Source organism: Gossypium hirsutum, chromosome A08 (assembly GCF_007990345.1).
Source record: "Gossypium hirsutum isolate 1008001.06 chromosome A08, Gossypium_hirsutum_v2.1, whole genome shotgun sequence".
Taxonomy (NCBI): domain Eukaryota; kingdom Viridiplantae; phylum Streptophyta; class Magnoliopsida; order Malvales; family Malvaceae; genus Gossypium; species Gossypium hirsutum.
In genome coordinates, this window is record NC_053431.1 from 125,954,519 (window position 1) to 125,969,518 (window position 15,000).

Genomic DNA, 15,000 nt, shown 5'->3' on the forward strand with positions numbered 1-15,000 from the left:
GTTCAACTACGGGGTATCTGTTTACTCTTGCGAAAGCCCCAGTGAGTTGGAAGTCTACCTTACAGTCTACAGTAGCTGTGTCTACTACAGAGGCAGAATATATGGCAGTTACAGAAGCTGTTAAGGAGGCTATTTGGCTTAATGGATTGTTGAAAGACTTAGGAGTTGTTCAAAGTCACATAAGTTTATATTGTGACAGTCAGAACGCTATTCATTTAGCGAAAAATCAAGTCTATCATTCAAGAACCAAGCATATCGACGTAAGATATCACTTTGTGCGGGAAGTCTTTGAAAAAAGAAAAATTCTACTTCAGAAGATTCCAACAGCAGATAATCCCGCAGATATGATGACCAAGGTGGTAACAACAATCAAGTTTAATCATTGTTTGAACTTGATTAACATCCTGAGAATTTGAGCACCTTCAGGTGTATGGCGCTCGAGAGTGCATTTGTAGGCACTACAAAAGATAGCTTTATCGAATTTGGAGAGTTGAAGGAAGTGTGTGAAGATGTGATTATCCTAATCAAATTTTCAAGGTGGAGATTGTTAACATTAATGGGAGACAACATTAATGGCAAACAATACAAAGTGGTGCAAGTTTAGCACCCTAAAGTTGACTTTGAAAAAGTGGCATGGGATAATTTTTTTTTTGGTCCTTAAGATAATGGGCTATTTATTGTTTGGTCCTTAAACCTCAACTATAAATAGGCCTTCTCATTTCTCATTTCAATTCATCCCAACCAATCTTTCTCTTTTAGTTTTCTCTCTTCTCCCATTTGAGAATTCTTAAGGAATTCTATTTGTTTGTAATATTTTGGAGATAGTAAAGTTATCATCTGGTGTTAGTGCCCGAGGACGTAGGTATAATTTACCGAACCTCGTTAAAACTCTTGTGTTCTTTCTTGTCCTATTTTTCTTTCAATATTTGAGGGTATAATAGTAGTATTTAATTGTGCTATTAAATTACTATAGAAGGGATATTCTGTCTAAGGAAAGACTTGGTATTTAAGAGATCCATGTGATCCACCTCTCTTTCTTGGGAATTGAACTTTGTGTGATTTTTTAGTACAATAATTTACACGCTTCCGACCCTATTGGAACAACATTGATAATATGTGAAGAATGAAAATTGCACTATATAAAATTTTAATTTATTTATAATAAATGTAAAATTAATAAAAGTGTTAAATGGAAGTGGATTCTTTTTAAAAAATATTCAAAGTGTCATTTATCGAGAGTTAATGGAAGATCCCTCAATGGATCAATAGTATCCTCAATCGGGGTTTTGTTTCTCAACTTTGTTGAGAGCCCAAGTGCTTGAGGCTACTTGAAGAGGCGACAGGTTCAATAGAGCGAGTAGAACCAGGTAGCGTAGAAGCCTAACAATGTCATATAAGAACATGGGTTCAAACTCTACCAAGCGTTAATGTTTACATTTCCTTGGTAGGTGGTTGTGCGCAACCCACGATCCAATCCGATGAGGCGCTCATGTTTTGTTGAACATGCCTCCTTTTCAGGCAGCTTTAAACACTCAGACCCTTTGCAAAATCAAGAGAGAAAACCTCCATTAAGTAAAAAACCGACAATGATCCATCAACTTATAACAGATTACACTTCAAAAACTTTGGAAAAAGAGCTCCTCAACAAAAAGTACAACTAGTAGCTCACCTAATAACTCATAACTTATTCATAGAATGGCCCTTATACTTTAGGTTAAATTATATTTTCATCCTCAAACTTTAAAATCCAACAATTGATAAGTGAGAAAATAAGTTGGTAGTCATTCAGTTAAACTGATTTCAATTAATCAGTTTTTTTCTCAGTTAAATTGGTTTTGGTTCCAATTAAAATGGTTTTGTTGGTGAGTTATTAAAATTCATAATCGATTTAATTAATTTAATCAACTAAATGTATATCATTTTTTATTATTTTTAATACATAACAAATATAAATAATATAATATAATTAAAAAATTATTCATTTTCAACCGCTTGAATTATTAATTATATAATAAAATTTAAAATTTTATTTGATTTCTATGTAAACCGCACTCAAGGTCATTAAACTATTAATAAGTTTATGTTTTGGGTATTTAACTTCAAAAAACTATAAAATGGTCGTCGAGCTATTTGAAAGTTTTTATTTAATCACTAGACTATTAAAATTGTTGTTGTATGGACTTCTTTATTCGCAACGCCTACATCAATCAAAAGCTTTCTTTCATCTTCTCTTTTATAGATTAACTTTTTTCATGAAACAGCTTCTAATGTCACCAATCTACAAACCAAAATCCAAACAATTTTCTTCTCTAATCTCCAACACTGAACATCAAAACAACTTGGATCTATGATAAGTTCTTCTAATCGTCGATGTGTACTGAGTCACCAAACCCATTGTTGAATTGTCGCTTGAAGCTCATTTGCCAAACTTTTAAAAAGAAAATTAAACATCCCAATGACTTAAATAAATAAATAAAAGTCCGAATTATTCAATAATGAAAACATTCGAATAATTCAATAACTATTTTATAACTTTTTGAAGTTGAGTGATCAAAACGTAACATACTAATACTTTTATAACCTTAGATGCAATTTACCCTTAATTTTTAACATTATTTCCATTTAAAAAACAAAAACAAATTTTGTGCCAATTTTAACCTAATGGAGAGTTGGAGCTAAAAACCAAAAACAACCCCTTAAAGGCGTACGTCTATACATGTCACTACTTTGAGGGTAACCAACCATTAACCCTCCCCCTCTCCTCACCTTTCCTCCTACCCTTTATTGATAGGTTCATGAAAAAAAATTTAAACCTCGCCTCTCATTTTTTTCCTTCACACCCATTATTTATTTTCCCTCAAATTTTCATTTACATGATCATTTAAGTAAACCCTTTTTTTTTTCTCTCTTCATCTTGTAATTCCAAAAAAGAAAGTTAGGAATTAAGAGAAAGAATGCCGTCCCTGGAAGATGAACTGTTCCCATCGACACCAGGGAAATTTAAAATCGATAGAGGCCATAATATTAACCGTCAATTCCACCGTTGTTTCGCTTCAACCAGCACCATGTTTATATGGGCACTTTTCTTAATCGCTTTAACGGCGTCGTATTTAAGTTTCCAAAGCTTCGTCGATTCCGGTAACCGGTATTTCACCGCTTCATGGGGTGGAATCCAATGGGAGAAACAAATCCGTAACTCCGCTAAAACTAATCGTCCCGGTGGAATGTCGGTACTGGTGACCGGCGCCGCCGGTTTCATCGGTTCCCATGTTTCACTCGCTTTGAAAAAACGCGGCGACGGCGTCGTTGGGCTTGATAATTTTAATAACTATTATGACCCTTCGTTGAAGAAAGCAAGGCAATCATTGTTACATAGCCAAGCCATTTTAGTCGTTGAAGGTGACTTAAACGACGTTAAGCTGATGGCTAAGCTTTTCGACTTGGTGGCTTTTACTCACGTTATGCATTTAGCGGCTCAAGCCGGTGTAAGGTACGCCATGGAAAATCCTAGCTCTTACGTTCATAGTAATATAGCCGGTCTTGTTACCCTTCTTGAAACTTGTAAGTCGGCTAATCCCCAGCCGGCTATTGTTTGGGCTTCTTCCAGCTCCGTTTACGGCTTAAACGATAAAGTTCCTTTCTCCGAATTAGACCGGACTGACCAGCCGGCTAGCTTATACGCCGCCACTAAAAAAGCCGGTGAAGAAATTACACATACTTATAACCATATTTACGGTTTAGCAATAACCGGGTTAAGATTCTTTACCGTTTATGGTCCATGGGGAAGACCCGATATGGCGTATTTCTCGTTCACAAGAAATATATTACAAGGGAAAACAATCACGATATATCGTGGGAAAAACAAAGCGGATTTAGCACGAGATTTTACATATATTGATGATATCGTGAAAGGTTGTTTAGGATCGTTGGATACATCCGGGAGAAGTACCGGGTCGGGTGGTAAAAAAAGGGGACCCGCCCCGTATAGGAATTTTAATTTGGGTAATACGACGCCGGTTAAGGTTCCGACGTTGGTGAATATACTGGAGAAACATTTGAGGGTTAAAGCGAAAAGGAAGATTGTGGAAATGCCTGGAAACGGCGACGTTCCGTACACACATGCGAATATTAGTTTGGCCCGAAGAGAATTCGGGTATAAACCGACAACCGATTTGCAAACCGGGTTGAAAAAATTTGTTAGATGGTATTTATCTTATTATGGTTATAATCGTAAAGATGTTTGGTAATTTTTTTTTACTTTTTTTTATAATTTAGGGTTTTCTTTTTAAAAAAGAAAAACCAGTTCAAAGGAAAAAAAAATGAGAGTTTTTTTAGGGAAAAAAATGGAATTATGTTTTTTTTTCTTCTTTTGTAAGTAAAGTTTAAAGATATTTTCCTAAATTATTTTTATTTTGAATAAATATAATTATATGTGTATGCAATATTGTTACGTGATATGATATGATATCAATAATTGTGTTAGTGAATCAAATTAGCATTTAATGTATAAAATTACACAAAACTAAAATAACTAAATTAAAATATAGGGACAAAAACCTTATTAGCATTTGAATGAAATAGGATTTTCTTTCTTTATTAAATCAAATTATAATTTTAAGATACATATTAAATTATTGATTGAGCTTTAGGGCATTGGCGTAGTTGTTGTTGTAATAATAAGGAGGATGTGGGTTCAAGCACACTTAAGTATGTTTTATCATTCAATTTATAAGTAAGGGAATTTATGAGTAGTTTAAGTATTATATCAAAAAATATATACTAAATTATGTATATATATAAATAAAACAATAATTAGTTTTGAGCTTGGAAATTATTCTCAACTAAATCCTTGAATTTTTTTTGTTAAAATTAATTTTAAAATTTAACTTTTTTTTTTCAATTTAATCCTTAAATTTAAATTCCATTCAATAGAGATGGCATAAATCAATAAAATGGTTTCCCATCTACTGTATAAGTAGGAAGAAATCAGTGCCAAAATTTGTAGCTTTATCTTTTAATCTAATTATTGTCCTCTAAAACCAAAACTAAAAGCCAACTTGATTCTCAAGAAGAAACTAATATAATCTCCCTAGTTTATCTTCCAAATATCTATGTTGAAATTGAAACACAAGGGATATTGATTTTCGTTAGATCAGGTCGAGTCATGTATAACATTAATTTTTTCGGACCACATTTAGATTGGATTAAATTTCTTTTAAATTGAGGTCAAGTTGGGTTCAAGTCATGATAGTAGAATTTCAGGACGGGTTTGGGGTTAGCAAGAAATCATCCCACTCTGCCTCGTTGTCATCTCTGTTCAAGAGAGATGATATGGTACTCTGAAATTATGTCATATTGTTACTTGAAAATTTAAAATATATATATAATCAAAAAAAATTAGAAGCTGTAAAGAAATTATAATGTTTTTTTTAAAAGTGATTATATTGCATAGTCTCATAGTGCTACATCATCTTATTTTCACAAAATTCAAGTTCAAGTACCAAATCGAGAAAAACTGTCAAATTTCAAGATTAATGTTAACCAAAAACAAAAAAATTCAAGGACTCAATATAAAAAATTATCAAATTTAAAGACTAAACATTGCTTTATCTTCTATATATAACTAATAATGTTAAGGAATTTTGTTCTAAAAGGAAATGAGTCATTGAAAGCTAATTCGGCGTTGCTTTTCAAAATACTTTCAAAAAATGCCATAAAAACATTTTAAAAAAATTTAATTAAGTGTCGAGAAACGCTTTCAAAAATATAAAATATTCATTTTAGATAAAATATTATAAAATAGAAAATATGTATTTAAATTATTTTCAAATTCGTTAGTATTATGATACTTCAATAAAATTGTTAGAAAATAATTTATTGTAGCTTATTAATAGTACTTTAGTATATGAAATATAAAATTTAAAATTTTTAAGGCATTTAATATAAATTATTTATAAAATTTAATTTAAATACATAAACTATATCTTAAATATTAAAATATATTATAAGAGTAAAAGTATGACTTTAGAATATAAATAATATAATAAAATGAATAGCTCAATCAATTTCGCTAGTTGTTCGAATCAAGTATTAAAATTTATCTTTTTTTTTTCTACACACTAACATTAAAGCTCAATTAGACTCGTGAGATATTGAAATCGAGTTGTTTTTGGGTCACAAATCTTTTTTTTTACTATAAAGATAAAAAAGGTAAAGACAATTGACGTACCTATTGAATAAAATATTTGCATAGTTTTGAGAGGAAAATATAAATTAATCCAAAAAATATGATATTACAAAGTTATTGAATAAAAAAGGATAAAATAATATATTCAACGTAAGTCTGTGGATGAAATCCGAATAGTTTAAACCGAAGCATAATTTATCATTTCCCTCCAACACTTAATGTGTCAAGCAATGAGCGACACCATTGGTCGATCGATGGGCAAAATAGAAAGATAAATAAGTAAAACAATCGCACACAAAAAAATCTCCTTGACAATACGACCAAAAACAAAGAAAAATGTCAAACAAACACTATTAATTTTGTTCACAATAAATAAGTAATCCGTCTAAATGATAATTTGGCTAAAGTCCAACTCGCAAACTTAAGAAAACCATCAATGGTTAAAGCTTTAGCGGAAGGGGCATAGAAGACGTTGCCTAACTAGTGCGCAAAGCTCGCACACACAAGCCCTTCCGAGGCACTAACAATGGCACCACAAACTGCACTCCTCTCATCACCACTCCACACGACATAGATGTTGATCTTCAAGTGCCCCTCACAAGGAGCATCCTGATGAGCCACTTTTGGTCTACTAGGAAGCAACGGAGCTAACAAAAGGTTATGGACTCGAAAGTCACGATGGAAAGTCCTAACAAAAGGTTATGGATCACAATGCCTTGAGAGGTCAAAATCCGTCCTTCTCGCTTATAAGTTCAAGGGTTTTCTTTTTGGCATTTGTTTTTTTTTTTTGGTAAAAAATGTTTCTTTAGTCTCTCTCGATTTTAATTTAAATAAATTGTTATCTCTCAAAAAATTTAAAGTAACTTAATTCATATCAATTTTAAAAATAAACAACTAACAACAATTAATCATAATAAATTTAACCCTCTTATAAAATATAAAAAATTATAAAATACATAGATAAACATAGTTTTTTAGATGTTGGATAAGAAAAACCATTATTCTTTAGAAATATAAGATAAGTTCAAAAAAAAATGAAATTTACACAGGATTAACTTTTGAGATAATATAATTTTTGACCTTCGAATTTAATAAATAGGCTTACATTAGTTTTTGAATTTTTTTATCTACTTTAAACATCTGAAGTTGAAAATTGTTATTTATTTAAGTTCATTCTATTACTGAACTTGACAAACACGCTCACTTCGATACCAATACTTTTTTTGGTTCATTTGGAACATGACAATTAGATTCATTTTGATACTTGAAAATTTTAAAAATTTAATTATGAGATTTTCATTACTTGAAAAAAAAATAGATGATATGTTGTAATCTCTAAAATCAAACTAAACAAGAAGTTAAACGACCAGTTTTTAATTTAACCGATTCAACCTGAATCGAATAAATAACAAATTCATAAAAAAATATTAATTATTGATGATCGAATAAACTAAAGTCATCACCGAAATTTTGTTCCAAATAGATAATAGAATGAACCAAAGTACAATTACCAGTCCATCAGGTTCAAAATATACATTACCGTTGTCAATCCAGACCCAATTAACAAATACTTAAAACTGGAATTGGGTGGGGTGCGCCAGGCCCGAGCAATAGTGCAACACTTGGGCGACGCTCGAGAGTCCGAGTAGCAAGCTACCGTGATGTACCCTCCCCCTTAAAAAATAAATTTAATATCGTGTGGACCATTGGCCCACGTATCAGATATTAAACTGATAAGAACAGATACTACACTTGATCTTAGCCAAAAGGCCGAGAAAGGTATGCTTAATATCATCATGGTTCGCTCTATTTAAAGCCAGCTTCTTGCCTATTCTTATGTTAGCTTCCTGATGTGGGATTTCTAGTTAAGCCAACTATAAAAGCCTCGAATAAAAAGACTGAAACCCTTACTGAATACGGGCAACTTGGGACTTTGATTCAAGAATCAAGGCACCATCAATGAAATGTAAAAATTGTGGTTGAGGTAAAAATATAATAAATTTGTTGATGCAAAGTTCGGGTTTAGAGGTTTGTGGACAGTTCACTTTTGGAAGGTGAAGAGTGATCTTGGAAGTATAGTTAAAAAAAAAAAGAGGAGAAAAGATGGATTCTCGATGATCCCCTGGATTCTCGATGATCCCCGAATAGGGTATCACAGGCCTCTGCAAAAGCTGGTTTATATACATTCTTAAGGACCCATCTCTCTTTTTTTCATCATATTCCCAAGACCACTCGTTTTTACGATTCTCCACCCTCCGAAGATGAACAGTTCTCCAATCTCCAAACTCGAACCTCATATCAACAACATTCAACAATATGAACAAGATACTTCAACAAGAAAATTTGTGGTTTAAGTTGCAATTTCGATGGATCCAAAATACCGCAGTTTGCAATGGTAAGTCAAACAAGGGAGCATCAATGGCAAACATCATTAGTTTTATTATCTATGTTGAAGTGGAAATGAATTAGACCACGTGGGAACACAAAAAACATATCCCATGGGGTGATTATGAGGGGGTTTAGACCACCATAGGGTGCAGAGCCGATTTGGACCGAACACTTCCGGTTTGGTCCAAGTTGAAAACATTTTCCAGGTTTACAACATGAAATGCGTTGACATGCAAAGCTAACTGTGCTGCTTGCTTCAGTTCACATATGACAATCTGCCAGGCAACATAAGCCAAGCCATCCACAAGTTGTGATTCAAATGGTTCAAAGGCTATTTTGATCTGATAATATCGAAACCCGAAACAGGTAAAAAAAAAAAATCAAAGGGCGTCAATCATGTCCAACCTCACATCCGAGTCTGGGTAACACAAAAATAAGATACAGTTTGGTAATTTCCTCGGTTTTTTCTTTCATCGAGAAACCGGGACTAATATTTGCCTGTATGAAAATACATACATGAAAAAGCTCAACCAAAAAGCAATTTTTGAATCGAAGTTCTTTTTATAGGCAAAACTATCTATTTTTAATCACAAACTCACGGGCAAATCAAAAGATATACAGTATATGTGCACCATTTTTAGCTCACTATGCCATGCTTTGATTTACAGTGGTGCTTGTATATATTGATTCCAACATCAAATGCTTGAATTACAGCCAAAAGTACAGCATTGCCTGTTTTGCACAAAAATTGGTCACATTATCAAATACTTATGGATGCTAGAGAGTGAAAAAAGGAAAAGGGCAATCACAAATCATACCTCTGTAAGAGGAACTAAATCCACCTCGGCCGAACGAGAGGCCAGTTCCAGTTTCTTTGGTCTCCAACTTTGCATCTCGGATTGTATTAAATTCAACTGTTCTCTTACATCCTTCAACAAATTCAATTCCTCTTCCCTTGCTTCTACAATTTCATCATGCCTTGCATTGTTTCTCCCACTCTCAAGCTGTTCAACTCTCTGGCTAAGTTGTTTCAACTCGGACTGATAGTCGGTAACATCGGTAGTAGCTTGGCAAATAAGACCCGATTTGCAATCAGCATCTGTATGATCTATCAGTTTATTATATAAACTTTTGTCATGGTTTACGCTTAGGACCTTATTAACCTTTACACATTCAGTTCCATATCCATCTCTTAGTTTACATGATACTTTCTCAGGCTTTGCACTTGAAAAGTTATTCATCTTTATGCAATCAATCTCGTCTTTCACAAGCAATCCCAAAGTATCTTCCATGATCAAATCCGGTTTTGTTAGCCGATCATCGCTTCCTAAAACCGACTTACCGATACATTTTTCCTTTTTCGCTCTGGTTTCAGTAACTTCAAAGATATCATGAACAATACTAGTGCAACAAGCGGTACTCGAAATGGACCTTTCTAATGGATCTTCATGAGATTTTGAGACATCTGAATTTTTCTTTAGCTCACAATCTGAAATCTCTTTCACCTTTTTGTCCAATAGTCTGATTTGTTCCAAATAAGATTTAAAGTCCCCGGTCGTTGAATTCACTGAACTCCTCCTCGATTCTGACTCTAAACCACAAACTACCATATCGAAACTCCCCGTATCCGCGCTCGAACACAAATCTTGTACCGGTCCCAGATTGTTTTCACTATCATTACTATTCTTTTTAGCACCAAAACCTATTTGTAAACTAGCAGGCAAAGAACTAAGTCTCTTAACAGTAGATTTAATACCCTTTTCACCAATGAATCCATCGGTTTTCTCGGTCGATTGAATCATCATAAACTGTGATTCGAGATCATTCAAATCATCATACCCTAAGCTTAAAAGTTTATACCTATAAGCTTGGATTTGGAACTCAAGTGAAGATATCTCCATTTCTTTTTGATACACAAGTTCTTCAAGTATTGCTAGTGATTCTTCAGCGTGACCAATCTTCTCTTCAGCTAACCTCTTGTATTGACTTGCTTCCATTTTCATTGCTGCCTTTTCACCTTGTAAGCGAAGTATCATCGACAGGGCTTCATTCGTGGCAGTCGCCGAGGATTCTCGTTCGACGTCGAGCTCGGAATATAGCTTTTGAAGAAGCTGTTGCTGTGAACGGAGGGTGTCTTTTAGAACTGTGAAATCAGTTTCTTGTGTCGGCAATGTTGCAGCAGAGCTTGCATCCATGGAGGATTAATGTTGGTTCTAGTTCCTTATTTCCTTACGAATATTAAGCACACAGGAAATTATGAATGGTTCTTTATATATTCATCTGAACTGCAAAGGAAAATACTTTTGCCCAAGAAAGTGACAAAATAAAATAAAAAAATCAAACACAGTAAAATGCAAAACAATGATTTATTTTATTTCAATAAAAGAAACATGTACTTAACTACCAAATAAAAAGTACATTACCATAATTAGGAATTTAAACTTGAGTGATGACAAGTTTTTCTTTGCTGTGCAACTAATTGCAGGAGTCTTGGCAGCATTTGGTTTATGGTTAATTTAATTTTTAACCTTTTGCAATTAGACTCTTTTTGCGGGGGTTATTTTGGTACCTGGACTTATAACTAGGTCAACCATGATATTTAAACCCAAAAATTACATCACACTTATACGGAGTCTAAAATCGAATACCAATATGGACCTAGTTGCAAGATAGTAGAAAGGGGAGTCAATAGCCTTGACCCCAAAAATGGTAATTCTATCATTTAGTTCCTTTAAAATATATGAAATTATAAATTAATATTATTATAAATTTACATTTTAACTCTCATAAAAATATATAATTTAATTTCGTCTTTCTCTCTATAAGTTTTTCAGAATTTGCCCTAGTTTCACCTTGCTTAATTATTAAGTTTAAGTACTAAAATGAAAATAATATATAAATATTAAAGTGAATTTAATTGTTGATAAAAAATTAGCTTATATAGTAAATTTATATTTTGGTTTTCTTTCTCAAAATTAATAAACTATTTCGAATTTTTTACCATAATTATTTATATTTTTGTTTAAATAAAATTTGTAACTTTACCTCGAATTAATATTTGATAAAATAATTCAAACCCATCAATTTAGACTTAAAAATGGGTTTATTTTTTCCAAAATTTTCAAAGGCTGTTCGAAGTAACTTTAGATAATATTCACCACTTTTTTTTCAATATAACACTAATTTTAATATATTTTATTTAGACTTTTTTTCCTAAAAAAAATCTTTGTAAAAATAAGTACATTTCGCTATTTAAATTTTATGATCTTAATTCTTTAATTTTTACTGAGAAAATTTTAAGAACAAAAAAAAAAGATAAAAGAACTTTACCGATAAAATTTTAAGCAATCAGATACCATAAAGGCAATACATATTTACCGCCAAAGATTCAAAAACAAAATTCAAATCACAATCTAAAAAGTTCTTCAACGAACAAAAGGTACCTTTTTTAATTTGCAGAAAATACAAACAAGTTTGATCCTCGGAGAAGCCGGCTTTGATTTACACGAACAAAAGCGATCAATTCCGAAATTCAAACAGCTCATGATTCGAACACCGAATTTTTCTACAAAGTTTCAGCTTTTTTTTCTTTTCCATTAAAGAAACTCGAACAAGAAATAAGATATGAAAGCTTGGCTTGTGCTTTTCATTGCATTTAAAAAGAAGAGAGAAACAGAGAGAAAGAAAGAGAAAAGAAAATTGGTGTTTGGAAACTGCTTGGGAAAGTGGAGGTTTAAAAATAAAACGTAAGAATAAATTTCGGAACATCAAAAAAGCAGAGATTTAGACAATGGTGTGAATTTATAGTGATTATGAATGGGGATAAGTCAATATTTTGTCACTAAATTTGTTAATTGTTTTTAATTTGATCCTTAAACCTTTCTTCACATTAGTCTCAAAAGTTGGGTGTTTTTGTCAATTTGATCCCTAAATTTAGATTCCATTAAATCTTGATAACCGTATTGTGTTATATTATTGTATGTTTTTTAAAATATATTTTAAAGTGCCACATCATTACATTGTCATGGAATAAGTTCAGATATTAAATTAAAAAAATTGCTAAAATTTGAGATTAATGTGAATAAAAAAATTTAAATACCAAATTATAATTTTTTGCCAAGTTCATGCACTAAATATTATATTATTTAGGATTTTAAGTTTTAAAAGTGATTACTAAAAAAAGTGTTAAAGTTAGATTTTGTTAATTAAATTTAGAAATATATTTAATCAACGAAATCGTCACACATTTATTGTAAGAAATGAAACCTAAATCATATGTAAAAGATTTGTGTAAAAAAAAAACTTTAAATGCATTAGATTCAAAGCAATTTACACGTTTGATTCGTTTATATTGAAAATATTTCACGTTAAATTTAAATTTAATGTTTTAATGATATTTTTGAAAGTAGATTGGTGGTTGAATCGATTGAACCATCAATTTTTAGTTTGACCAATTCATCTGGTTTAAATTAAATAGATTATTAAAAAATTCAAGTTTTTTTTACTTGGTTCAAATAGTCTGTATCAATTCATGAATTAATTGGTTTTTTTATCTTGTTTTGGATGGATGTACTGACCAACTCCTAGCTTGATTTTGTAAACATTGCTTGCTAAGGATGCCTTAACATTATTTACAAAAGCTAAGGTTTTGGGATTTATGCTTAGGTTCGACTTCACCTTGTGTAAAATATGTGTGAATTGTTTTTAAATTTATTCTAATTTATATTCCATCGTATATGAGTTCTCTCGATAACTATTCTAGTTTGATTCTAGATATTAGTGTGATTACGCTCTATAATACTTAATTATGATTGTAATTGAAATTGTACTTATGCAACTAATTCAATCAATTAAATTAAGATTAAAATATATCGTAAATCCTTGTACTCTTAATAAACTTAAAATTTAATCCATGTAATTTTATTTATAAAAATTTAATTTCTTTTTTTTTCTAATTTTAAAATTCAGATTTAATTGTTAATACTATTTTTTATTAAATTTATTAATATGACATTTTAAAATAAAAATAATGATTTGTGCAACTAAAAAATGTTAATATAGTAAATCTAAATTTAACAAAATAAATAATCGAATCTAAATTGTGAAACTTTAAAAATAAAATATTAATTTTTAAAATAAAAATACATACTAAAATTTAAATTTACGAGAAGAATCGAAAATATTCTCTTTGTTTTTATATGAAATTGGTCTTATTGGGTGGAACATCATGATTAAATTGTGAATTATAATTAATCATTACATTTGTTGGAAGCCTTTCATGATTAAAATGTCCGTTAAAAGTTAAAAAACCTCAAAAAGCAATATCTTAACGGTTACTAAAAGCGGGTCCACAAGTCTTGCCTTTGCCGCCGACCATTTCATTTGATGTGTACATTGCCAGTCTCACACGGTAATAACGTCTAGGTGTCATTAAACAATTGCATGACAATGCTTAATTAATTTGCACTTGTATTCATGTTTCCGAACCAGCTTTGATTCATCTCCTGTCGTTGTATTAGAGGTTGCGATCATTATTTTCAAAATTATATTGAATAGGTAGATCGGATTAGTTTGATTGAAAATTAAATAGATTATCGATTTAAAATATGAAATTAGATTAGTTATTTTAGTATCATAAATAATTTTTTAATAATTTATTTAATTAAATTAATAATCAATAATCTGTGTTTTATGCCTATGTGCTAGGGGCAAAGTTGAAAAAATTATTTCAAGGGACTAAACTAAAATTTTACTATTATTTTTAGAAGAGTTAAATGATAAATTTACCATTTAGGGCAGGGGCTCCCACTATCTTCGCCCCTGCTATTTGGCTCCTTTATGTTTTCCTGATCAGTTGGGCCTTATTGTCCTTCTCATTGATTGTCAAAGGAAGTTTGTTTATGAAAATTTTAAGTAGGTTTAATTTGAAATTTCATCCTTCTACTTTACAAAAACTGAAAAATTAATCATTCCATTTTAATTTGTTAAAATTTGATCATCATACTTTATTAAACTATTGATTTTACTAATTTATTAGTATAAATTATTAAACTGTTGACTTTTGTTAATTTATTGCATAGAAATTATTGCACTATTGATTTCAAGGGCAATGGTTTAATGGCTGCGATTAGCAATGTTACTCAATTTAATTAACTTCTCTTTTCTTCTTTTATAAATTACAAGAATCAAATTTTAAAAGAGTTAAAGTAGAAGGACTAATTTATCAATTTCTACAAAATATAAGCATGAACTTCATAATTAGACACAACAATAAAATTTATGACCGACCAATAATTTAGTACTATGAAATTAGCAAATGTAGCATGAGAGTTTCACATGGACACTCGAAATTTCATAAGTTGACTTAAATATTTTAAGATATATTAAGTGTCACGATCTGCTAACTATTATATAATTTTATTGTG

At 31.0% G+C, this 15,000-nt stretch overlaps 2 protein-coding genes and 1 non-coding gene across 4 annotated transcripts; 1 reads left to right on the forward strand and 2 right to left on the reverse strand.

Annotated features, from left to right (window-relative positions):
- The first annotated feature begins 2,744 nt into the window (after positions 1 to 2,744).
- LOC107909188 (UDP-glucuronate 4-epimerase 1) lies at positions 2,745 to 4,404 on the forward strand. The gene has a single exon (XM_016836639.2). The coding sequence runs from the start codon at positions 2,955 to 2,957 to the stop codon at positions 4,245 to 4,247; it is 1,293 nt and encodes a 430-aa protein (XP_016692128.1). The 5' UTR covers positions 2,745 to 2,954; the 3' UTR covers positions 4,248 to 4,404.
- A 3,370-nt stretch (positions 4,405 to 7,774) lies between these two features.
- On the reverse strand, positions 7,775 to 7,970 carry LOC121205902 (U2 spliceosomal RNA). The gene has a single exon (XR_005900975.1). It is a non-coding gene; the product is annotated as a U2 spliceosomal RNA (small nuclear RNA).
- A 950-nt stretch (positions 7,971 to 8,920) lies between these two features.
- LOC107909189 (uncharacterized) lies at positions 8,921 to 12,352 on the reverse strand. Of its 2 annotated transcripts, none has more exons than XM_016836641.2 (3): positions 12,019 to 12,352; positions 9,394 to 10,803; positions 8,921 to 9,307 (listed from the first exon to the last, which is right to left on the reverse strand). In XM_016836641.2, exons 2-3 carry the CDS (start codon positions 10,768 to 10,770, stop codon positions 9,284 to 9,286), a joined length of 1,401 nt encoding a protein of 466 aa, XP_016692130.1. In that variant the 5' UTR covers positions 10,771 to 10,803; positions 12,019 to 12,352; the 3' UTR covers positions 8,921 to 9,283. The 2 variants fall into 2 exon arrangements, with proteins under 2 accessions (XP_016692130.1, XP_016692129.1); XM_016836640.2 differs by having other exon boundaries at positions 9,394 to 10,875.
- Positions 12,353 to 15,000: the final 2,648 nt, after the last annotated feature.